At 35.2% G+C, this 25,434-nt stretch overlaps 2 protein-coding genes, 1 long non-coding RNA gene and 1 other non-coding gene across 6 annotated transcripts; 1 reads left to right on the top strand and 3 right to left on the bottom strand.

The window, feature by feature from the left end:
• Positions 1-316: 316 nt before the first annotated feature.
• On the bottom strand, positions 317-2,239 carry rps20 (ribosomal protein S20). Its single transcript, XM_052560475.1, has 4 exons — positions 2,072-2,239; positions 1,030-1,129; positions 761-834; positions 317-564 (listed from the first exon to the last, which is right to left on the bottom strand). The coding sequence occupies exons 1-4, from the start codon at positions 2,072-2,074 to the stop codon at positions 382-384; spliced, it is 360 nt and encodes a 119-aa protein (XP_052416435.1). The 5' UTR covers positions 2,075-2,239; the 3' UTR covers positions 317-381.
• On the bottom strand, positions 922-990 carry LOC127962769 (small nucleolar RNA U54). The gene has a single exon (XR_008154641.1). It is a non-coding gene; the product is annotated as a small nucleolar RNA U54 (small nucleolar RNA).
• A 1,680-nt stretch (positions 2,240-3,919) lies between the features above and the next one.
• plag1 (pleiomorphic adenoma gene 1) lies at positions 3,920-11,911 on the bottom strand. The gene is made up of 3 exons (XM_052560460.1): positions 11,465-11,911; positions 7,600-7,926; positions 3,920-6,978 (listed from the first exon to the last, which is right to left on the bottom strand). Exons 2-3 carry the CDS (start codon positions 7,830-7,832, stop codon positions 6,030-6,032), a joined length of 1,182 nt encoding a protein of 393 aa, XP_052416420.1. The 5' UTR covers positions 7,833-7,926; positions 11,465-11,911; the 3' UTR covers positions 3,920-6,029.
• Positions 11,912-11,940: 29 nt separating this feature from the next.
• On the top strand, positions 11,941-21,086 carry LOC127961388 (uncharacterized). 3 transcript variants are annotated; one of them, XR_008154429.1, is made up of 5 exons: positions 11,941-12,031; positions 15,893-15,976; positions 16,244-16,317; positions 18,617-18,779; positions 19,014-21,086. It is a non-coding gene; the product is annotated as an uncharacterized LOC127961388 (long non-coding RNA). The 3 variants fall into 3 exon arrangements; XR_008154430.1 differs by adding an exon at positions 13,518-13,634 and having other exon boundaries at positions 11,974-12,031; positions 18,617-21,086; XR_008154428.1 differs by having other exon boundaries at positions 18,617-21,086.
• Positions 21,087-25,434: the final 4,348 nt, after the last annotated feature.

The following is a 25,434-nucleotide window of genomic DNA, read 5'->3' on the forward strand; positions in this document are numbered from 1 at the left end:
TAAGGCCATAGTGTGTGGTAAGCAATTTAACATATCGGAGTACTCATTCTTCTGACACACCCTCGTGTAGTTGCAAACTTTTATACCTTTTTCTTCTGCAGATCATAAGATACAAAATTTAAGAATGTTGGACCCAAACAATAATGAAATGCACTAAGTATCCTTTTTAAATGTCAATATGCTCCTGACAATGAAATAAATGCATACAGGCTTCTTGCAACATGAATAAGACAAGCAATTAATTTTATGGGAGACCAATCCAGTCTGAGGGTAGTGAGAAGAAGAAAAATAAATAAAACAACACACCAGACAGAAATCCAAAAATCTCAATTTTATTGAGCTGATAGCAAACACACAGCTGATTAGGTGGGACAACAGCAATTATGCATCTGCAATGGTGACCTCCACCTCAACACCAGGCTCAATGCTGATGCTGGTGATCTGCTTGACGATCTCAGATGGACTGTGTAGATCAATGAGGCGCTTGTGAATCCGCATCTGGAATCTGTCCCAGGTCTTGGAACCTTCACCACATGGCGTCTTGCGAGTAGTGATACGAAGAGTCTTATTGACATTGAGAGAAAACAAGAAAAAAAAAAAAATAATAATTAGAATGACAGCCAGATATGCATCTTAAACTGGGAGTATCTCTTGGCAAACATCTGTCTGTTAATGATACAAGTATTTAATTGAAGTCCTTTGACACTTCCATTTGCTTAGATATGAGAAGATCAAGACCGAAGTCAAAACTGGTACTCACCTTGGTGGGCATACGCACAGGTCCTTTCACCTTCAGACTCTTCTCTTTGGCACCTCGGATCAAATCAGCACACACTAGAGAGAGAGAGAGAGAGAGAGAGAGAAAAAGTGTTTAATGACAACATGCCTGATCTATTCAGACACACAAATTAGTTTTGTGAAGAAAGGCTCAGAATAGCGTATAATATAGCTCATGTTTATATCATTCATATATTATTATCCTCACTGCCATCAATGTAATACCAGCAGAGAACCAGGGAGCAAACACACCTTTTTCCAGAGATTTGACATTGCGGCTGGTCAGTGTGATGCGGATACGGTGAATTGCCACCTCGGCCTCAACAGGAGCCTTACCAGTGTCTTTGAATGCCTGCAAAACACATGCTGTTAATAAACTTCTTGAACAGTGCAAACAATGCAATTCTGATACTCAAATACTTACAACTTTTTTCCTAAATTACTTTCATATTAAAACCCAGAGGGCTGACATACCCACTAAACTTACCTTGACCTGTTTATCAGCAGAGGGTGTCAGAACAAACCCATACACATTTCAAAATAAATCCTGGATCAAATTATTTTACTTAAAACAGTCTGGGGCACACTTTTACCTGCAATTATCAAATACTCTGTGCACAATATATACAGATTTTTTTTTTTTCACATATATCCACCGCATGTAGATATAACCACTTCTAAGCTACTAAATATTGTAGAAAATATTTTTTCTGTAAAGTTGCTTTGCAATTATTTTAATCGTAAAAACCACTATAGAAATACACTTGAATTGAATACATGTATTGAAATTGGATTTTATGACAAATATATCAATACAAAATACAGTGCAAATCACTAATTTGCAAAATCTTTATACTTAAATGTCAAATGTTCTTAGTGTCTCCGAAGTGAGGAGGTCGTAAAACATAATTTACATAAAACATTTTAAACAAGCCAAAAATACGCAACTCATGCTATGAATCGTCTATGTTCTACTTCCAAAAGAAATTGGAAGATAAAATGTGTGCTCACAAACATATACACTATTTTACCATATAAAACACAAAGTAAACTGTGTCATTATTTATCAACAAAGAATCATAAGCTGTCTCTTGGCATAAAATGATTTTCAATGATCGCAGACTCCTCAAACTCCCAAGCCTGCAAAACATGGCTCGGCGCAACGCCGGAACAATTCAGAAACATGGAGCGCGGCACGTGTTTACACGAGCTACTCAACACCTAAACACAGACACATAAGACAACATATGCTGCTTCTCCGTGTTAATACAATATTTATTAAAAGTCAAATTACCATGGTTACTAATTCCTGACCGACTTATTCGTGGAAATAGTTGAGAAGCGAACAGCGGTGAGTCAGGAAATGCACAACACGAACCCGCTCCGGTCCTAAAAGAAAGGAAGGCTTTGAGGCCTGCTTGTTCATTTATATGAAGCATCCGGGTATTCTGTGACAACAACACCGCGTCAACATTTCCGTCCTAACAAAAAGTCATTTTGCTGGATTTTTGCCGATCACTGGGGATAATGGCAATTGTCAAATACAAAGAATAAAAAAACTAACATGGATTTATTACATATAATAAATGTTGCAAATAAAAATTAACAAAATATTCAATTTAAATTGATCATGCTTAAATAAAAGATATTTCCACTATATTTTTTATGTTATAAAAAAAGGGAAAAGAAAGTAAGTTTGAAAAAACACACACTTTGAAAAAAATATTCAGAATCTTAACTTTGTAACTTTTTTGGGTATTATGCGAACATCTAATAACTTATGTCAGTTATTTATTTATTTAGGTATTTATTTATTTGCTTATGTTTGCTAAGTTATCACAGTTATCCTACACCTGTTGTTCTTGTTGTCTTCATTATGCATCATAGTATGTACAGGTTTTTCCTCTTTATTTAAGTAAAACTTTATTTATATATCATCTGAAAGCTGAATAAATAAGATTTCCATTGATGTATTGTTTGTTAGGATAGGACAATATTTGGCCAGTATACAACTATTTGAAAATCTGGAATCTGAGGTCTAAAAAAATCGAAATAAAGTCTTTAAAGTTGTCCAAATTAAGTTCTTAGCAATGCATATTACTAATCAAAAATTATCTTTTGATATATTTGTTGTAGAAAAAAAAAAAAATAAAAAAAAACCTCTTGGAACATGATCTTTACTTAATATCCTCATGATTTTTGGCATGAAGGAAAAATCGACAATTTTGATACAATATTTTTATAGCTATTGCTAAAAAATATAGCCCAGTAGACTAGTTTTGTGGTCCAGGGTCACATTTATCATACAGATTATTATTATTATAATTATTATTTAAATATACAAATATTTATAGGTTTAGGGATAACGTTTGGGTATAAAAATCATTTATGGAATGTCCAAATAAAAATGTAAACCAATGTGTGTGGGTGTGCATTTACACAAAAACCTGTTAGAGTGAGTCTTTTTTGTGTTTATTGATCACTCATTACTGTGGACAGTATTAACACTGGACCAAATCTCTCCTCTCCTCACATAGCAGCAAAGGTCGTCTGAACATACACAGAAACACACACTTTTCATCAAACATGCACAACTGCCAACAGCCTGCCTTCCTTAACAGACACCTGACTCAGCTAGTCAGTGAATAAATAACTTTCTCTTTGGATGATGTTATCAGTAGGAGACAAATTAATTATCAGCTGTGGCAGCAGGCTCTCATGATGGAGACAAATGCATAACACACATTCATACATATAGATATATAGGATTCTGTCTGTCTTAGGCTATACATGTACAACAGTAGTTTGAAAAATACATTAAAGTAAAATATACTTGATTAGCAATAGCAGGCCATTAACACAGAATGGCATTAAAACAAAAAGAACACAATGACACACATATTTATGGCTGGAATGCTGTCTGTCCTTGTTTATCTACCAATATCATCTATCTTGGATCATAGGTCAGTACCTCCACGGCCTTCCCCATGCTGTGGTGTTGTCCATCCTCTAAATGGTTTGTGTCATATGCACCATATTACAAGCACATTAACAATATGGCTCACATAACCCCCAACCCATGATACTCTCACTCTCACACACACTCTCTCTCTCTCTCTCTCTCTCTCTCTCTCTCTCTTTCTCTCTCTCTCACACACACACACACACACACACACACACCTAATTTAAAACACAGTTTAAAATGTCGGGGGGTTAAAAGAGGAGAGAAAGTTGTTTGCTCCACCACGGTCTATACACTGTCCATTAGCAGCATTATCCATCAGATTTATTGCAGGAGTGTCGCTCACACAGTCTGTGTTGTGATTGTACCAATGACAATGAACAGGAGAGTTTGTGGCTCCCAATGATAAAGTTTTCTTTTTAGAGCAATCCTATAGAAATATAAGTCCATGATTCAGCAGCAATATAAATGAATGACATCACTCATTCAGATGACCTCATCGAAGCGGGCCACCTTGATCTACACAATTTTGTCAATACTGAAGCTACCAGAAAATGTCATAAGTACTTTATAAAGGAATCTTGATGGAATTGACCTTTTTTCTTGGTTTGGCTGAAGCCTCAATCGAGAGACACTGACAATTAGATATTTTGTGCAATAAAGCAAAACAACAATAACAAAAAAACACTGTATTATGTGTACCTGTAAAAATATCACACATATAGCATTGTGTATGTATGCTTAAAATCTTCTAAAAGCTACTTATGCTATCTATACTATTTACTTTCACAAAAAGTCTTTTTTTTTTTCTGAAAGTGCTGTTATGAAATATATGCCCAAAATGGAGGTTCTCTGAATATTTATGCTTTTAACAACCTTCTGCTCCGTATGAAGTAAAACACAGTTCCATTTAACAGACATTTAGCCAACATTCTGTCCAAATACCTTTAAGCACACACACATACACAGATCAGTCTCTAGAGGATGTCTATAGAGGAAGATGTAATCATACTGACAGCAGCTACATTGCTGAAGATCAACCACTTGCTGTACTGTGGTATACTAGCAGGTATTCCTTTTCAGCTTCTTTATTCAGTGACAGATCATATGAGTGATCTCATCATATGTGTGCAAACTTTCTTTAGTAACCAACACATTGCTTCACTGGCCATTTGCATAAAGTTGTCTCGGTCACTTGTGTCGCCTAAAATTGGCAACTCTAATTAAACATAAATGGCAAATGGTTGCTTTGCAAATCACTGTCAATGTGAATAACCTTTATGTTCATTACAAACTTCAATAGATTTGATACCGAGATCAACTACATCCTCAGCTTATATTCAGGTAAACTGTAGAGAAGTCAATATAATGACACACTCTGTCACAGACTGTAATTTGTATTTTGGAAGTTATATAAGATGTGAGCTTTAAACCAAGACAGCAAAAACTGATATGACAAAAACTGATATGAATGTTTCTTTCATTGACAGTTTTGATCAGTGCAATAGCCAGCATTCTGGTGGATGAGGTTGAATGAAGTAAGAAAGTAAAAGGATGTGAGTGTGTATTTGGGCGAGAGAGAGAGAGAGTCTTCATCTTTCTTTCCCTTTGTTGATGTGAATTGTGAAGCATTCCTGCACTGGTATCCTTTGAGGCCCTTACAACGAGTAGCAGCATGATGGCAAACAGCCATCAACAAAAAAAAAAAACCTAAAGAGATGAACCTTCCTTGTAACCATTATTATTTATTTTTTAAGATGTGAAGGTTTTGGTTGCCTTTGGCTTTAAATAGTTGTGACATAGTCACTAAAATGGTGGTAGTTCAGTACCCAACAGTTTTTGAGCTATATATTAAACAACAAGATGGAAACACCATTAGACAAAATATCTTTCAGCTTTGATGAAACTTCAACGTGGCTATAAATTTAAAGTGTTAATGAGTTAAAAGTGTTAATCTCTCTCTCCCTCTCTCTCTTTCTCTTTCAGCATTTTGGGAGTGAAACCTCACTGCAAACTGAACTCTGCTCTTAAAAATCACATTACCTTGTAATTAATATTCAGTTATATTTGTAAGGTGATTGCCATCCTCCATTGTTAAAAAGATTGCCAAAATAAAATGAGCATTGCATTTTTAACTTCTTGAAAAGTGTGATACTGTCCTCAAGACTTTCCTTAAAATTTCTTATAGACTCTATGCTTGTATGAATCTGATTAAGGGCTAAGTTAATAATAAACATAAGAGTGTTTTAATAAGTGCTACAAAAATTGTAAGTGTGTGAATGTATTTGGGTTACTGGAAGGCTTGGTGGAAGCGAGGCAGGGTGGTGGTTGTATTCAGAGATGGTGGATGTGTATAACTCGGAGTGAGTGCATTTGTTTGTGACAGTGTGTGTGAATGTGTGATTGTGTGAAGGAGGCTAAGAGGCTCTGGGGTGTCTTGCATGGGGGTGGTCAGTGGCCCCTCCTCCTGGCTGTAGGCCATTCCCAAAGTAGGCCCTGGCCCTTGATTGTAAGGCAGAAAATTAAACAATGGAGACAGAAAGTCCAGGGACGATGTTGTCTCTCCAGTCACCGTTGCAGAAGCACTCAGCTTGGGTGTATCTTCAGCCTGTAGCTCTAAGAGATAACTTTCAAGCTCCGCCCTCAGTGGTGGTGGTGGTGAGTAAGAAGCATGACCTATTGGATACCTTAGAGAGAGAGGCCCAGATGTTGGTGAGGATTGTGACTCCATCAAATCTACGGGCTCTGTCTTAACCCTCAGCAGCTCATGAGCGTGGCTTTTCTTAACATGCCGGGTAAGGTGGTCCTTGCGGCCGAATCGTTGTGCACAGTACTGGCAAAGGAAGTCCTTGCGTCCTGTATGCACAACCAAGTGGCGTCGCACATCCTTACGGGTGTAAAAACGCCTTTCGCAGTGCTCGCACTGATGTCGCTTTTCCTTAGTTGCGGTAGCGCTTTTCCCTGCGTGCCCACGTAGGTGCTCCAGCAGTAGGGGAGTGCTTGGGTATGACTGCAGGCACACCTGGCAGGTGAGGTCTCCACGGTGTGCGGCGTGTAGGGCTTGGTGCCTTCGAAAGCCTAGTTTGGTATTGTAGCTCTTGCCGCATTCTGTGCAGCTGAAAGCCTCCTTGTTGGGGTCGTGGGTGTGGAGGTGGTTCTTCAGGTGATCTTTACGGTGGAACATCTTCTCGCAGTAGCTGCACTTGTGTGTCTTTTCTGGAGAGTGTGTGGCCATATGCCTATGGACACAAACGCATTAAACTACACTGATCAGAATAGAAACTATTCATGTCCAAATGTCATTAAAAAAACTTGAGTATATCTGGTCTTGCTTAATAAGATTGCATCAAGTTACGGGACCAATATTCTTATCAATCAGTCCATCTGATTTTTGGTTTTAGCTTAGAAGGTGGAGTTAGAATTGCAGTTTGGGGCTTTAACATACCTTTCAATCAGTTATTACCTTTTGATATTAGGTGTAAATTGGTATTAGGGCTTCAACAACATAATAAACTTATTTACCTCTGAATCTTGTGGTAGTTAAAAGGACAGTTTATCCACAAGTTTGGTGATGTGGTTTCGACCCCATTTAGTTTCAGAAATACCGTTTGAAACAACAAGAGGGAGAGCAAATGAGAGATTGTTTAATTTTAAGTGATCTATCCTTTTGATGGTCAAGATTAAGATGTAGGTATGCTGTTCCAAGACCACTGAAGAACACCTTATTTTGCAAAATAACAATTACCATATGATTTCAGACCACTCATTTATTTGTCAATTTTGACTTAGACAAAAACAGTGGGTTTGCATCAGAAACATATGATGGCCATGGAATGGTTTGTGAAAGTATAAGTTCCTACCGTAAGAGTTTATACTTGGAGACGAAGGCCTTGGTGCAGTCAGTGTGTGTGCAGTGATACGGCCTTTCTCCTGTGTGGGAGTACGAGTGTACCTTCAGCTTCTCCAAGCTGTTGAAGGCCTTCTCACACAACTGACAGGAGAAGTTCTTCCTCACTTTACCCTCTACTCTCCTCTTCCGCACTCGGCAATGTTCTGCCGTGGTGGGGCAGTCGTTCGGAGATACCGTTGCCATGGCAAATTAGCGACAGCAAGCCATGTGTTGGACAGGAGTGATATGTCCCAGAGTGTGGCAGCCCAAATCTTCAACACAGCAGAGACACAATGTCCTAAGAAAAAGACAGCAAACAATGAATTGGCTAGATGAATGAACTGACTACTTTTTATGTAGTACGGTGTTAATAAAAAAAAAAAAAAAAAAACACTTGCTCTTGTACCTGCAAAGTTATTGAAATATTTCTGGAGCCCCAAATATTATTAAACAAACAAACAAATACATAATAATAATACAAATAAATAACTTTTTTCAAATCTGTAATTGATTTCAGATTACCTTTTTACATTTTTAATTTCCTCAGTTTATGACCTGGGGACACTCAGTGTACCACTGATGGTGTTCGTACCACACTTTGAGATCACTAGCTAGACAATGATAACAGGATACAGAAATCTGTATCCAGGCAAAATGATGAATGCTTAATAAAAAACTTTAGCTAAAACCTTACTAAGTAATAAAATATTTGCTTTCCTTTAATAAAATACTTTCATTCACGGCCATGCCATCATATTATACACTGTCACGAAGCCACTTGCAGGTTGATTTAATTGTAAAGTGTATACTGTTGAAACAGTAAAAAACTGTGTGAACACAGTGGCACACTCCATACATATTAAAATATAGAAAACATGCAATAAATACAAAGTTGCAAACTATACTTATTGACATACATCATTTACAGAAAATGCAGGTTGTATGAAGAACTGTGTGAAAGGGCAAGGCTCACTAAACCTTACAGAAGTCCAGACTCTCTAAACTTAAACTCTTTAATAACTTCAGCTGCTCTTCTTTACTTTGCGTTTTACACTGATATCCACTTGCCTTCCTATTTTTTCAAAGACTATACCTAGGAAAGTATTCACCTTGCCAACATCACTTCTTTACTTGTCTTTCTTTCACATATTTTTTCCTTAATTTATTTCACAAACTCACAAACATTTGAACAGGTATATATCCTGCATTTTTTTTCAGTGCTATACAATTCCCCCATGGCATTCCATGTGTGCTATTTCAGTGGAATATTTGCAATTAAAGACAAAAAACAGGAAGTGTGAAATTTTAATGCTAAAAGGCTGTCATTCAACACAATTGTTTTTTTATTTATTTATTTTTTTATACATTTTAATTATGTTTTCTCTCACATTGTTCCTTTCCAAACTGGATGGATTAAAGACTAAAATCCAACAACTATTTAAAAATTAAAACAACAACAGACATTCCTTAAAAAAATAAATAAAATAAAAAAGATAAATCAGTTAACTTATTATGTCTCATCTTCTATGATTTATTAAAATGTATATTACAATTAGACTATTATTTAGAACAAAATGGGTTGTCACTTAGAATTGCATCAACTTTTTTTGTCATCAAAGATTTTTTTCTAGAATTGAAGCTTTAGTAATTACTTTTAAATTAAATGACAAAAAAAAGTTTTGTTTTTGTACCAGTACAAAACTGAAATGCTATGTCAGTTTTCAGTTTTATTAAACAACACGAAGAAGAAGAAAAAAGGGGAATTAAACAAATATTGTTTAATATTAAACAAATTCTTACAAGGAAATGTTTTTTTATAGTAATTGTAGTCTCCTTGGCGAGATAAAGCACTATTGTCTGCAGAGATTCATTAGTTAACATATATACTTTATTACACATATTTTAATGAAGTTCTAGACATTTCAATGCAAGAGAACATAAAGCACCATCTTTATCTAAGAATTCACTACTTGGCTAAATTGTAACAGTTTTAATAAATAAAACGTAGCCTAAACAAACACAAGTAAAGGATAAAATATTCTACTCATTCACATTTAATTAAATAGGCTACATAATACATGTAATTTGGCAAAAGCTTATCCAAAGCTATTAAAGGCACAACTTCCATCTGGGTAAAGGTTCTAGCTTTCCCTAGGAATCAAACCTATGGTCTTTGTGTTGTTTAAGCTGCAGGAAGTCTGCTAAAAAAAAAAAAAAAAAAAAAAAAAAATCATGTGTAGTCTCTTATAAGGCTATTAGGAGTGCGACCTGCATGGACCATTTTTTTTTTTTTTTTCAGTTATTCATATTTCAAAATTTTACATTCCTCGCGGCACCAAGTCTTACAACTTCATTACGCGGACCAACAATTATTTAAGCTTTTTGACTGCCGAAATAAATAAGATCTAAATATAGGCTACGAAAACATTTCCTGAATGCTAAATGTTTTTTTTTTTTTTTCTATGCAACAGATCCATGCATTTCACACTACTAATATAGTGAGTTACGGGGGAAAGTTTTGTGGGTTTTTTTTTTTTTTTTTTTTTTGAACTTCACATTCACAACAACTGCGCGGAAAACCCGATGACCCCTTTCACGTGATTTTTTTTTTTTTTTTACGAACATCCAGGAGCAGTATGGATAAAGGTGCTTCATAGCCCAGATAGAGAATCTTAACTTCCAACCTTCCACCGCATCTGGCCATATGCCGTGTGTAGCCAAAATATGTTTATGTAAACCTTCTATCTCTATAGCAAACACGCGCGCGCGCGTAGTGCGCCGATTTAAACAGCTCTACATTGTGGGCTATTTTGCGCACAATGCCGCTGATGCTCTCGCGTTACCACACGCAGCTCCATCACATGCTTCATATGAAACTATATCTGATTGAAAACTATAGCCTACAATAAATGTACGCTGACATTCTACAGAAACACACCACAAACCTTGTCTTAGCAACCAACAACTCCGATAGGCTATTTACTTCTCGGTGTCCAGAGTAAAATCAAACTATTGTCAGCATCATTACAGGATTCTGTTATTTAAGATTTAAGATCGAATGGTCCTTCGTCAATCACTCTTCCTGGTGACTTTCTCTCGGAGTAGAAGCTAGACAGATAAACACTGAAGAGCTCTGATCAGCATCTTCTAATTAGTCCCCCTTCACTTCTCCCACCATTTTGGTTGTTTTCGATATTGACAAGCAGCTTTCTCTTCCTATAATGACCCTAGTGCAACTTTGTATAACTCATTGACACCCCAATAGGGTAGTTCACTGACTGTGACTCCCAAACAACTAACTTTGTAAACTGTGCCAACACTGAGCATAATTACGCCGCTTACTTATTACATTGTGCGTTTAAATGTGATTACAAACATGAAAAGGTGCTTTAATCACTAACCCCGTGTTTGTGTTCGATTCGCGTGCATGTTTGTGTCAAAATTTTCGCACCATGTATGCAGCGTGCTTTTTTATATATTTAAATTCTCAGGGGTTTGCTATAGCTATCACCTTAGCCATGTTGTTACTGTATTTTGGAGAAAATCTCAAAACAATTTTTTCAAAAACTTTTTTTCAACTTTTACAACTTCACGCGTTTCTCTGTTTATTGACATTCGCCCGAGCGCAACCTGACTTGACAGAAACAAAAAAACAGAATTGTGTTACATTTACTATTTAATTCAGTCTTTCGTTGCTTTTCTCTCAGGTCCCAAACTAGGCGCTGATTAACCCCAAACTTTTTTTCTCTAGCTCACCCCTCTCTCATAATTTGAATAACCCCGATATTTTAATTAAAGAACGTCGTAACAATTTCCTAAATATGCATAAAACTCACCGTGGGAGCGTTAACATCCCTTCTATGGTATTTTTCTGGACTTTCAACTATTCCCCGGATTTTTAACAATTTTTTTCTCATATTTTTTGCTGGACGCGGCGGGCCTAAAAATTGTTTGCTTTCCCCTCTTTCCAGCAGCCATTGTGTATGCGCTGCGATGCAACCAAACCAAGATTTGGCCACGCCCACCACAAAACCCTCCTTTCCTCGCGCTTATGATTTGTGTAATAAACTGTCATTTTCCGATTTTACTGCCACTCACTTCCCTTTAAGAAAATCTAACATTTAGGACTCGTCAGTAATTCTGTCAATCGGCACGACTTCGTTTTATTTCTGTTTAGTCAATAGGAGGGTAAAACAGTTATCATCCTTATTCCATTGGCTGAAAGAGTTGACAATTCATGCAACTGCTACGGTGACGATTTTCATCTTACTGTTTGATTGGTCATTCACGCCTGTCAATCACCTACAAATAAGTTAAGTTGTGGTGTTTAGTGTTGTGTTGTGACAGACGCTCTGTTTTGACGTGACGAGGAAAGGTTGAGTGTTCAATGCGACACGTAAATTGTAAGTAACGTATTTTCAACAATAAACTTATTGTTCAGTGGCAAGCACAGTTTATTTGTATTTTGCTATTTAACGTGTTTCTATTTATTGTAATAAAAAAGTAAATGACTGAGATTGGTTGTTTTCCATGATCTCGTGGCTTGTTTTAAAGTGAGTTAAGGTACGACTATGTCTTCATGACGTTGTTTTTTTTTTTTTTTTTTTTTGTATTTGAGGCGTTTATTTTGCATTGTCCTCGCAACTGATTAACTAAACCAACCTGACAGAGGTCGTGGAGATCTAAATTAGTTTGCATTATGCCACATGTGAAACAGTAGCCCTGACGAAAATGAAAATAAGTGTATATGAAGAAATGCAAAAATTTCTAAAAGACATACATTTGGCCTTCTTGTTATTTAAGCATCAATAAGAAGCTACTATAAGAGTTTATATAAATCTTTTTAATTCGTTTAAATTTGTATATTTTAATTTAATTGAATTTCATTTAAGTTCTATTACATATGCTATCTATCTATCTATCTATCTATCTATCTATCTAACAATGTATAGGTTTCAACCTTATTGACCCCTAATACTGTACTGTTGAACACTTTGCCTATTTTTGTTTCACTATCAGCCAAAACACCTACTATTTAATTATTTATAATTATTTATAATTTAATTATATATTTCATCATTTATATTATTTATAATGATTTAAGAAATGTATATGCAGGCACTATTTAGATGTGCATCCAAACATTCATCTAAGCAGAAACCAACAACATAAATTTTTCTTTTCTTTTTTTATCAACCCTAAATCAACATGTCAGCAATCATATGCTCCATATTTTGGATTTATTCAATGAATCTGCAAAAGTATTTAGCAAAAGTTCATGCTCACAATGAATGCATTGATAAATGGCTTGACAAAATACTCATATGTATAACACAATACAAACCAGGGTTAAATAAAAAGAAAGTTGTAATTACTGACTTTTAAGTGCTCCTAATATATTGTGTGCTACCTAGACATTTACAATTAGAGAATATGTTGACATATGGGTTCCCTTCAGTTAATTATTTTATTAGCCTCTCTATTTATACTTGGTCTTAATTTTCTTTTTAAGGTTACCCAAATGAAACCTGTAGAAACCCAGCAAACACAAAGTAAAAAATAAAATATGTAATAATAATAATAATAATAATAATAATAAATACACTGTTAGGTGTTGGAAAAATACACGCCATATAGGTCCATATAGACACTGAAACGGTTTATATAATTTGGCTATATATGCCACCAGATTAGAATATTAAGCAATCAAAATGAAATTGTAGTGCAGACCATAAGCTTTAATGCAAGGGGTTTGACAAAATTATAAGATAAATGCTTAGGAATTACATTAATTTTTATACAAAGTCCCCCCAATTGCAGGGGCTCAGACGTAATTGGACAAATAAGTATAATCATAATTAAAATGTTATTTTTTTATATTTTGTTGAGAATCCTTTGCAGGCAATGACTGCCTTAAGTCTGGAACTCATGGACATCACCAAAGATTGGGTTTGCAGTATTTTTACACAAGTGCTTAAAACTTTTAACAGTACTGAAGCTTTGCAGGTAGGTTTCTTCAAGAATCCTGGAAACATTTCAGTCTCAGTCTCAGTTTGTTCTGTTTCTTTATGTTATTCCAGACAGACTGGATGATGACTAGATCAGATCTCTGTGTGGAGCACTGACTGCTGTCAGACTGCTTGTGCAAACAAAAATCTCAGAGGTGGACAGAAGTGAAGTATTTTTACTCCGCTTTAAAAGTACTTTTGGAGTGTCAGTAATTTATCATAGTGTTTTTCTTTAGAAAACTTTAATTCAAAGCATTGTACTTTTTACAGCTCTGCATCTCATATTAAATATAATTTAATATTTAATTACATTACAAATCTATTACTTTCTTTCTTTTACTCAAGTAAAAGTAATTCAAAGACTTAATGTTTACTTTTTTTAATGTTCTTAAGTATTAACGGTAAAACAACAACAACAACTTTAATTTCATGAAATGTAGTGTAGTAAAAAGTATGACATTATGCTTTGGAATGTAGTGAAGTAAAAATTTCCAAAGAAAAACTACAGATACTTTTTAAATTTTCGTGAGTAAAGTAAAAATACTTCACTACTGTTCCCCTCTGAAAAATCTCAATGGATTACTACAATTAATGACAAAAAGGAACGTTGGAAAATATATACTGATATTTCCTACTGACAGACTACAACAAAAGATAGAAATAACTTTTTTAAAACCTGACTTAGAATTTGTTTGCTTGTGAAAATACTACTGTTCTAAAAAGTTCTGAGCGCAAGGAATTGTAGCTAGATTATACATTTTATTGCAATATTACATTGTCTTAAAATTGTTTTTTCAACATGTACCACTTGGATAAACACAACATCCATAGAAAATATTATCTGTAGGGGCTGCCATTGTTGTTTCGTGGGCTATGTGACATCAGCTCGGAACTGGGAGTACATCGATCTAGTACGAGTTCACTGGTGGAAAGTCAAGGGTTTGACTGCTGTTCCAGTGCACTTTAATGGGTAGAAGGTTGAAAAAACACAAGTTAAGGGTTGCCTGGAATTCGGCATTATTTCAGGAGAGTCTGAATCCTGAAATCTGTTCCTGAAGGGCCACTGTCCTGCAAAGGGTAGCTCCAACCCTTACGAAATGTAACCATGGTTTTACTACAAATAAAACCCAAAAAAAAAACATGGTTACTATAGTTACACCATGGTTACCACAAATTAACCATGGTTTTGCTAAATTAGTTTTATTATTAGTTTAACCATGGTATTTGTAGTAAATCTTGGGTTCTATAAATGGTAGTCAAGACACCAAAAAAACATGGGTTACTACAGTTTTACTATAATAAAACATTTATAAAAATTTATTTTTTTCGTAAGGGAACCTTAATTAAACACACCTGAAACAGATCATCAAGGTGTTCAGGATTACCAGGCTATACCCTCTATATTTTTAAATAGGGCACCAGTGAGGTTTGAAAGCATAGTGGACATTATCAAGTACATTAATTCAATCCAGCAATGGACCACAAAAATGACTATACAACCAATGTTAACCATAGCACCCATATTGCACTGTGATGGTCATTCTGAACGAGTTCCCACGACTCACCAGAAGATGGCGCCTGGAGCTGAATAATCCTTCCATCCAAACATTTTCCAACCTGCTTGCTCAATGTGGGTGCAGTGTAATGTCATACAGGTATAGATTCCTTTTATAGGTTAATTAAGGTTTATACATCCTAGTTTTCATGACATAGTTCAAGATAAATCTTTTCATTAGTGGAGCTACTAGTTTGCTAAGATTAAAATGAATATTAAAGAGCAAGCACAAACTATGCAAAATCAGCAGTCCTTCCGGCACACTCAGTGTCTGAATTCGCTCACCTGTGTTTTCATTAACTCTTTCAACTGGACTATATTAGTGGACTAATGAAGGAAATGGTGAATAGGCATGTAGGGTGTGACTAGAAACTTCCAAGCTAGTGTGTTGGAGCTGGTCGGTGTTATACTTGGCAGGGTGCTGGCCCTCCCGGCACAGGACTTAACAATCATGATTTATTTAAATAGTGACATTCCTACATACGTCAAAAAGCGGATGCATTTTTAATAATCTAGTAATGCTACTTTTCTCTCTACAGTTGTCAAAACTATGTTTTATTTAAAATGGTTTCATTATCATTGTGACTTGCACATCTCAGTAGTTGAGGAAAAGTTTTGCTGATCTGTCATGTGCTCCAAAGGAAAAATAAGAAATGCCCATCCCTGATTTCTTATGTAACTGGTGCTCTCTGACATTCCAGCTGTAACACAGATGCAGTGGGAGAATGGCTGGCAAATCAAGTGCATGCAAAGTTCAGAATGTGGCTATCTACCCATGCACTGAGGTCAGGCTGAGTGGTCAATGGAGTTTGTTTTGCTAAATAATATGTAAAATTTCATGTAAACTATAGATGTTTTTTTTTTTTTTGTCTTAATATATTTAAAATCTTTGTTAAATTTTGCGCTCTGTAAGTAAATAGGTAGCAGTTGTAGTATTGTAATTGTAATAATGTCTAAACATTTAGTTAACTACATTGCCAGTTATATCATGACATGTTGTAAAATTAGATTTGTATTTTAAAACTATTTTCTCTGTGTTTGTGTTGGCATAGGTGAGTGATGGTTCTCAGAAATGTTTGGATGCATAGTGCATGTGTTCTGCATACTTCATGAGAGAATGTACTGGGTAAGTATACAGACACTAAGACTCATGAGAAATAATTTACTAATTTACTAATCTGATATTTCATAACCATATTCTGTAGAGAAATGTACCATGTTGAAGTGAGAGAAAAAAAAGGCATACAATTGCATGGGACTCTCCAAAATGTAGGATTCTTAAATTTGTTTAATTATGTTTGTGAATTCCCGGGTTTACCATAGATTTCTGCTTCTGGGTAAAGATAGTTAAAGCCTAAACCATGAAGAACTGGGCCCAGCATAACATAATCATAATCATAATGCCAGGTAACTTTAACATAGATGTTGATTCTGATTGTAATACTGCTGCAAAATACTTTTTGTCTGTTTTGTATTATCTCGATGTATCACAAAATATAGATTTTCCAATGCATTCACATTTTCATACTCGTAATTTGCTTTGCATTATTGGTATTAACAATATTGGTGCTCAGGGTCATGAATTGGGCATCTCTGATCATAAACTTATTGTCTTTGGTTTTCCTCTCCCAATTGTAAAACCAAAAACTAAAACTACTATATCTTACTATAACCGGAAATATGTAACCACTGACATTTTTTTTCTGTTGCTATTGCTGCCTCCACTCTCTCATCCACATTCCACCTCCTGAGCACTGATGAGATATTCTCAACCTAAAATTAAACTATTTGTAATATTTTGGATGACCTTGGTCCACTAAAAACTAGAAAAGTCTCTCCTGCTCACTCCTCTCCTTGGTTCACATTTTAACCTAGAGTAATGAAAGCTGAATGTAGGCGTCTAGAACGACTATAAAAAAATTGTAGTGTATGCTATTGCTTTTTCAGATTCAGTAATGAAATATAAAGAAGCACTTAACACTGCACGCTCTACATATCTCTCCACTGTCATTAATTAAGCCAAGTGCAAACCTAAAGCTCTTTTCTCTGAGATCAACAAACTTGTTAAACCACCGTCCGTAGCAATTAATGGCTTTGTTAATATTTATGGAAGCTTTCAGTCTGTTTTCCTACGTAAAATTTATAACAATTACCAAGACTTTTCTCCATTGGTCTCTCCCCACCTTTCTCTATGTCTGATAGGTCACCCAGTCAACACTTTCTTACCCATGCATATATCTGCGATTGAACTACTGATTATCAAATCTAACTCTGCCTGCTACACACTTGATCCTATTCCAACATCCTTACTCAAAACCCTTTTGCCTTCACTCGTCCAATCTATTACTCCTATTATAAACTGATCCCTTGTCACTGTTTATGTTCCACAAGACCTAAAAGTAGCTGCCATCAATCCTTTAGAAACCTGGTCTTTGACAACACATATCTGAACAATTTCAGACTAATATCAAACCTCCCATTTGTTGCTAAAATACTTGAAAGTAGTTCCACCACAACTGCAGTCTCATTTAGAGGAACATTTATGAGCGGTTTCAATCTGGTTTCTGTCCCTCTCACAGCACAGAAACAGCACTTAACAGCAACAGTGTTTAATGATCTCCTTCTGGTTTCTGATTCAGGTGTCCACAGTATCCTTGTCCTCCTTGATCTGAGTTCAGCCTTTGATACCATTTGCCACTCTGTACTTCTTTTTTTATTATCTTCTATGTATCACTGGTTCTGCTCTTCAGTGGCTAACTTCATATTTATCAGATAGACAGGAATTTGTTAGGATCGATAAGAATCTCGCACTGTCACTATTTCCCTTGGTGTCCCCCAAGGTTCTGTACTTGCTACACGTTTTTCTCATTTATGTGCTGCCACTGGTTCAGATCATCAGACGTCATGGACTCAATTTTCATAGTTACGCTCATGACATTCAAATCTATTTTACAGTTCAACCCAACTCATTTTGTCCACTCCTTTCTATCGTTTCCTGTCTTCAAGAACTTGAAACCTGGATGTCAGATAGCTTTTTTACAACTAAATGCAGACAAAACTGAAATCCTACTAGTTGGCCGTAAATCACAGAGCTCCTCCCAGCACGACATTTTCATAAATATTGATTGTGTCCAGATTAGGCCATCAATAACTGTGAGAACTTTGGGAGTATTGTATGACTGATTCAAATATTGGTCAGATTGTTAAATCATGCTTTTACCAATTGTGGAATATTGTTCGTATATTCCCTCCCTTCATTTTGGAGATGATACAACTATCATTCATGCTTTTATAACCTCCAGATTTGATTACTGTAACTCCTTCTGTATTGGCTTACCTGCCAAAGATATTAATCACCTCCAAATGGTACAAAACTCTACTGCTTGAGCCCTTTAATTTAACCCAGTGTTTGGGTTGTTTTGCAGCTCCTGGGTCAGACATAACCCAATGTTTGGCTAGTTTTTGTGTTACTCAGATCCTGGGTCAGACGTAACCCAGCAGATGAGTTATTTATCATGGGGATTTTGCATCTCATGAGATTGCAGTTCTAAGCGCCATCGCATTTATGCATTTTTCGGTAAAATACAGGTATGTGTACTTTTTATTTTATCTATAAAATCGTTACCATGCTGTATATAATTCAATTTTATGCATGGAAACATACAGGCGCACGTGGGGAATCACTTTTAACGAGTATCACTGTCTTTTTGCGTGGTGGAAAAGCCTGATGCTTTACATAAAATAAAATATTTTATTTATACTACTTATAATACTTTGGATGTTAAAACATGTTAAGCTGTTTATTGTTCGGTATTTTTGCAGGTTATGGAGTCACAGCATGTTTTGTCTATGTAAAATGCAGGGTGGGAGTCTGTTAGCAGTTCCCCGCCGAACACTACTCCAACTTGGGCAAGAGAACCAATGTCATTAAAGTGAAAACAGAATAACCAAGCCTGGTGGATTAAACGTGGATTACTTCTTTTTAATGTTGGATTTTTCTTCTAATGTTTGTTAAATGAGTTTAAATATAGAACAATATGTGTAGCCTATTAAAAATTATATAAACAATGCCTTTAAATGATACATAAAGGAAGTTATCATACAAACCAGAGGTTGTGTGGAGTATTTTAGAAAAGTTCAGTGGATTTAAGTTAATCTGTAAACATTAATGTGTGTACTAAAAAAAATGTTTTTTAATATAGTAAAAATGAATAAACCCATTAACTTATGCCGGGTTAAAAAACCCAATTTGCTGGGTATATGTAACCCAAGATGGGTTCTTTCCTATATTTATCCAAATTGGATTGTTTTTAACCCAGTGTTTTTTAGTGTATGATGGGTTGTAGCACTTTCTGTATTATCGCCCTAAACTGTGGAATAAGCTGCCCCATAATGTTCGTGCTGCCTCCTCTCTTCAGACTTTTAAGTCTCAACTTAAAACTCATCTATTCACATTTTTTCACTAAATAGCTCATGTACCCTCTGCTTCTCAACTTCTGTCTTTATGACACATGACCACCTTCTTGACATAATTGATGTTCATCATATGATTGCACAACCTCTTATTATTTATCTGTAGTTCTTTGTTGTCAGTATTTGCATGTCTGAATGGCCCCTCCATTCTGGCCTTTGTTTTTTTTTTTTTTTGTTTGTTTTTTGTTTTTTGGAGGCTCAGTTTGTAGTTATAAGTTTCAAAGAAGGCAATTATAACAATAATAAAAGTAAATAATAATAATAAATGCTTATTTTATTAGTTGCAATGCAAAATAGTTAATGCGCTTATCTAATGCAGCCAACTGCAATGATAACACAACTGGTGAAAAATTTAGAAAATTTGGACACAGCAACAAGAGCTGAGTTTTCATATTTTGTGATATGAAAAATATATCACGATTATGATTTTGGCCATGCCATCCAGCCCGATCACCATTGGATCTCCATCCTACTGAGACCCAATCCGATACTTAAATACATTGCACACATACATTTAAGAGTAGTGAAATCATTCCATCTTTTAATCCTGACAATCTAATAACCTGCATGTAATTAATAAATCATCTTATTGTTGTTATGTAACCTAAGCAAACTTAATATTAAATATTTTAATTTGGCTTTTACCATTTAAGCTTTTTTTACCATGGCTAACTACAAGACTAAACTAAACAATGTCTTTAGAAATGGCTCTTATATGTTACCTGAACAGTATTGTAGATTTATGAAATTCTCATTATATTTTGATCCACTTTACCAAAAGTGAAAGACCACCGTATACGCTGTAAATCAGAAAGATATCTACAAAACTCTTTTGTTATTTTGAGGAGTATGAGCTCCCCTAGCTGAGATTGGTTTATCTCCATTTTTCCTCTTACTCTTACCACAGTCACTTTGGCTTCACTGGGTTCTTGTTGATATAAACATTACATGTATTTCACATTCTCAGCATGGTGTGATGCTGCAGTGTAGGCGTGATGGAGTAAAGCCTGATATGCCAACCACTGAGGAGTGACACAGATCATCACAGCCCTTGGAGGGAAGCCCTACTAACTGCACAGTAGCAGTTAGAACATAAGTGTGTTTGGAATCAAAAAGCAAATTTCTTGCAGAGGACACACACTATGAATTTATCCTTCTGGTTTTATGAGTGTATTTCAGTCCTGTGGGGAAAGGGATTAAATTTCATCTTGCATAATTTCAGCAATTATGTAGTTGTATAACAACTAATGCTGTGATTGGATGTACCATACTGTCAAATGGCAGGCTATTACAGCCTAATTTAATGTATTCAATTATTAAAAATGGAACACATTTTTAATATGTGTGAGTGTTGTATCATATCAGTTTTATTTGTATATTGTTTTTCATAATACACTTTGCATTAAAGCAGTTTTACAGAAATTCATAATGTTAATGATTAAATGTCCACATTTAGCAGTTGAGAGATGGGTGACAGGGAATTTTACATACGGCGAGGCTATAAACAGTGTGTGTGTAAATAACTATATATTTATAAATACTAAACTAAAAACAGTCACTAAATTTCATGAATGAATGCATTTGCTATTTAGCATATTTACTATGTCATTGTAATTGCACATTAATATTCTGTCCATATATTCATACTGTATACACACACGCACATACAGTCAAACCAAAATTTACTCAGACACCTTCAACATTTGTCACGTTATCACATTTATTTGCACTGTGCCAGAACATATTTAACTTGATATTGTCAGATAACTTTGATAGAAAAGCGTGTAATGAATTACAATCCACCAAAGATTATTCAGCTGTTAAATTAAAGTACACAATTAGACAATACCAATTTAGGTCAACCAACCAAGCAATGCTCCGTTTTCTTTAGTCTGTGGTGTAAAACATTTGCATTAGCACAAGAAAAAAACACTTAAGATAAAACATGGTCAGGCAAAGAGAGAGAGAGAGAGAGAGAGAGAGAGAGAGAACAAAATTTTCATGAGCTGAATTCAAAGATCTAAGACTTTTTATTTAGGAATAAATCGTGATATGCAACACCTGTGAGGTGGATGGATTAAAAGGAGAAGTGCTCACTAACACAGATTTAGACAGATTTGTGAACAGTATTTGAGATAAATATGCCTTTTGTGTACATAGAAAAAGTCTTAGATCATTGAGTTTAGCTCAAGAAAAATGGGGTTAGTGTATGTATATACAAATATATGTATACATGTTCATATTGTAGGAGGCCAGCCCTCCATGTAATCTTCTGAGATTGCTAAAATTGTAAGGGAGATACTAGGAATGTTCCTCCCATTAGTGCAATGCAGATACCCCAGATTCTGTAAATCAATCAATCAATCGATCAATCAAAAATAAATTAATAATAATAATAATAATAATAATAATAATAATAAACTTGTTTTAACTATTTAATGTTGTGAATGTGGTGGATGATGGTGGAGACAATCCACCTGATGTATGTCCTGTACCGTCACTAGATGTCTCCCTGTGTCTTCCAAATGTCCATTCTGCCTTACAGTGATACAATGATACAGGTGAAAAATTATGTTCTTTAATTTTACTGTGATTTAATTTATTTTTCATTGTTCAGTTCATGTTTTGTCTTCCTTAGTTATTTATAGTTGGTCAGTTTTGTTACTCTGTTTTCCTGCCATCTGCTAATCACCATGGTTACTGAATAATTTGGTCACATCTGTTGGTATTCTTCATTTATTTTACATTTACATTTAATCATTTAGCAGATGCTTTTATCCAAATTAACATGAGGAAAATATAAGTAATCAAGTCAAAAAAAAAAAAAAAAAAAAAAGGAAGAAACAATATGTAAATGCATTGACAAGTCCCGGTTAGTCTAAATTAGTATGTATCAAGGTTCATATATAATATAACAAATGTAGCAAGGTTTATTATATAATACATAATAAGAATAAAAACTAGTCAAGGTTTTTTTATTATTATAAATAAATAAAAGAAAACAAGTAGATACAATAGAAATATAATAAAGAGTACAGGTGTTAAAGGTTCAAGTTTTATAATAAATAAAAATGAAACAAGCACATATAAAAGAAATAGAATTGAGGGATCTAGTGTTAAATGGTCAAGATGAAATATATGTGTCTTTAGCCGTTTCTGAAGGATGGCTAAATACTCAGCTGCTAAGATCAAGTCGGGCAGGCCATTCCATTAGCAGGGTACAATTAAAATAAAAGTATGTGAAAGAGATTTTTTGCCTCTTTGGGATTGTACTATAATTTGCTGTTCACTTGCAGAGCACAAGCTTCTGGAGGGCACATCAGTCTGAGGTAGTGAACTTAAAATCCAATATGAATATTGATATAACACGCTAAAACTGATGTGATTAAACATACAATGATTGTGCATATGTTTTGAGTAAATCAAATGTGATGATAACAAATTTGATGTATCATTACATATTGTCAACATGTTTTGCCAGTATCAAAAATGTAAGCTAGCAAAGCAGTCCCATTTTGATGCTTTCCCAGAAACACTCAGTATTGTGTGGTCGGAAGTATCTTCATCATTCTCGTCAGAAGTAATTATGGTCACCATCATCACCAAGGAGGGATATGCAAATACTGTGTAAAATGACACTAGCCATAATAATGTGTCTAGCATGCTCAGGGGAGCGTTGAATCTTGAATCCTTTTTGGTGTGCATATAGGAGGGATTTGTCAGCATCATAGTCGCTGATGGTCTGAATTGCCAGCCACAGGCTCCATCTGTCTCAGATTGGTTCTTGCTGTTTTGAAGGCAGCTTTATATCCTGATGTGAGCTTTATCAGCCTATGGACATCTGCTATTAGCCATGGCTTCTGGTTGGCACATATGGTTATGGTCTTGGTGACTCACATCATCATTGCACATTTTGATGTAAGAATTCTCTGTTTCAGGGTACTCTTTCAGGTTTGTTTGATGGTTGTAGATGGTGTCTTTAAACGTTCCAGTTTGTGTCCTGGAAACAGTTCTGTAGTGCTGAGACAGCATCATCTGGCCATACTGTGATATTCTTTTGAACCGGTTTGGCTAGTTTGAAAAGAGATCTGTATGCTAAAATTAGCATGACAAAGATGTGATCCGAGTACCTGAGGTGGGGGTGGGGGCAGGTGCAGGGGAGAGCTTTGAATGCAGTATTTTTTGGTTGTGTACACCAGGTCCAATGTGTTCACCTTTTTTGCAAAGTTAGAATGTTGGTAGAACTTCTGCAGAACTGTCTTTACTTGGTTGACGTCACCAGTTACAATGAAAAAGCCATCACGGTTGTTGGTTTGTTACTGAGCTGTACAGTATGTGAAGCGTTATCGCACGGGGTATATATACACAATGACATTAACAATGGCTGTAGACTCCCGCAGCAGAAAGGAGTGTCAACACTTTACAAACATGAACTCCACCAGTGACGAACATTGTTTGGAGACTATGACAGCATTGGCGAAGTATGATGTACTGTAGGCTACATGCACTCTAAATTTCCAGAAGGCACTGACATTGTAGACATGTTGTAGTGTAGTTTTCTGATAGTTTGAGAATAAATTATATAAAAGCACCATCTTTAGGACCCAGAGGAATAGGCCCCTCTGATATATGCCTTGTGGAAAATGTGGACTTACAGCATCCAGATATAAAAACTAGAATTTAAAGTTTAAGGAACAGGAATTAACGCAGAATTTCACAGAATTTGTTCATGTCTGGCTGAATTAATCAAAAGGTCATTACACTTAAATCAAAACCGCAATAAGGACTAGTATTTGTAAATATTAAGCAGCAAAAAAATTTTTTTAAATATGAATCCTGCATGTTCGGTGTGTCCCTATGTAAATGAATGGTGCAGATGTGGAGTTTTGTTTGCTAAATTTTACGTGTGAAGCTCGCGGTGACAACGTCTACAGTCTAACTAGGACATACATCAACAACATCTCCAGAACTGCTCTGAGAGTCACATCATGAGCATTTTACTGTTGCATTTGAGTTAAACTAGCATCTTATCATATACACACAGAAATGTAAATTCAAGGCAACCTTGTCAAAATAAGTTTGGTTTAACTCTAAGACAAATATGTCCCAAATGATACACTATGTACTTACACACTATGTATTCAACCATGTAGGATATTAATTTTGTATGTTTTTTTTTTTTTTTTGTCATCAATAATCAGAGTCTGATAGCCCCTCCCTTTTCGCGACGTAATTAAAGTGGCGACAGTTGAGTGCATGACTAGTCCAACATTTCACTTTATTTTTTCAGTTATTTAAATGCATCATCCAGGTATTTAAAGTTTTTTTTTTCTTTTAGGAATTTTCAGTGTGAATGCACTACTCGCAATATTTATACAGTACTACAAAATGTCATAGAGCATATACGTGATTTGGGAAGCACCTATTGTGCCAGAAATACATTATGGTATTGTTCAGTAGATTGTACATAATACTACTACCATTAATTGATTGCAAATTATTGCAAAGATACTATTTAAACTGAAATTAGCTGGATGATGAAATCACTGAATTAAATGATGAACTGCCTTTAACTGTCATCTTGCATTATTGACACACTGTTTTCCTAATGAATGTTGTTCAGTTGCTTTGACACAATCTGTTTAGTTTAAAGTGCTACTAAAATAAAGATGACTGGACCTGACTTAACTACAATTATTAAAAAATATATTTTTGAAGGAACAATAATACAATATTTCTTTTAAGTAAATCCTCTTTATTTGCCAAATTT

Source organism: Carassius gibelio, chromosome B7 (assembly GCF_023724105.1).
Source record: "Carassius gibelio isolate Cgi1373 ecotype wild population from Czech Republic chromosome B7, carGib1.2-hapl.c, whole genome shotgun sequence".
NCBI classification, from domain to species: domain Eukaryota; kingdom Metazoa; phylum Chordata; class Actinopteri; order Cypriniformes; family Cyprinidae; genus Carassius; species Carassius gibelio.

Coding starts and splice junctions, on each gene's coding strand:
- rps20 (XM_052560475.1), bottom strand. Junction 835..1,029: donor TGTCAAATCTCTGGAAAAAG/GTGTGTTTGCTC, acceptor CTCTCTCTCTAG/TGTGTGCTGATTTGATCCGA. Junction 565..760: donor CTGTGCGTATGCCCACCAAG/GTGAGTACCAGT, acceptor AATGTCAATAAG/ACTCTTCGTATCACTACTCG.
- plag1 (XM_052560460.1), bottom strand. CDS start 7,832: ATGGCAACGGTATCTCCGAACGACTGCCCCACCACGGCAGAACATTGC. Junction 6,979..7,599: donor TCCAAGTATAAACTCTTACG/GTAGGAACTTAT, acceptor TTGTGTCCATAG/GCATATGGCCACACACTCTC.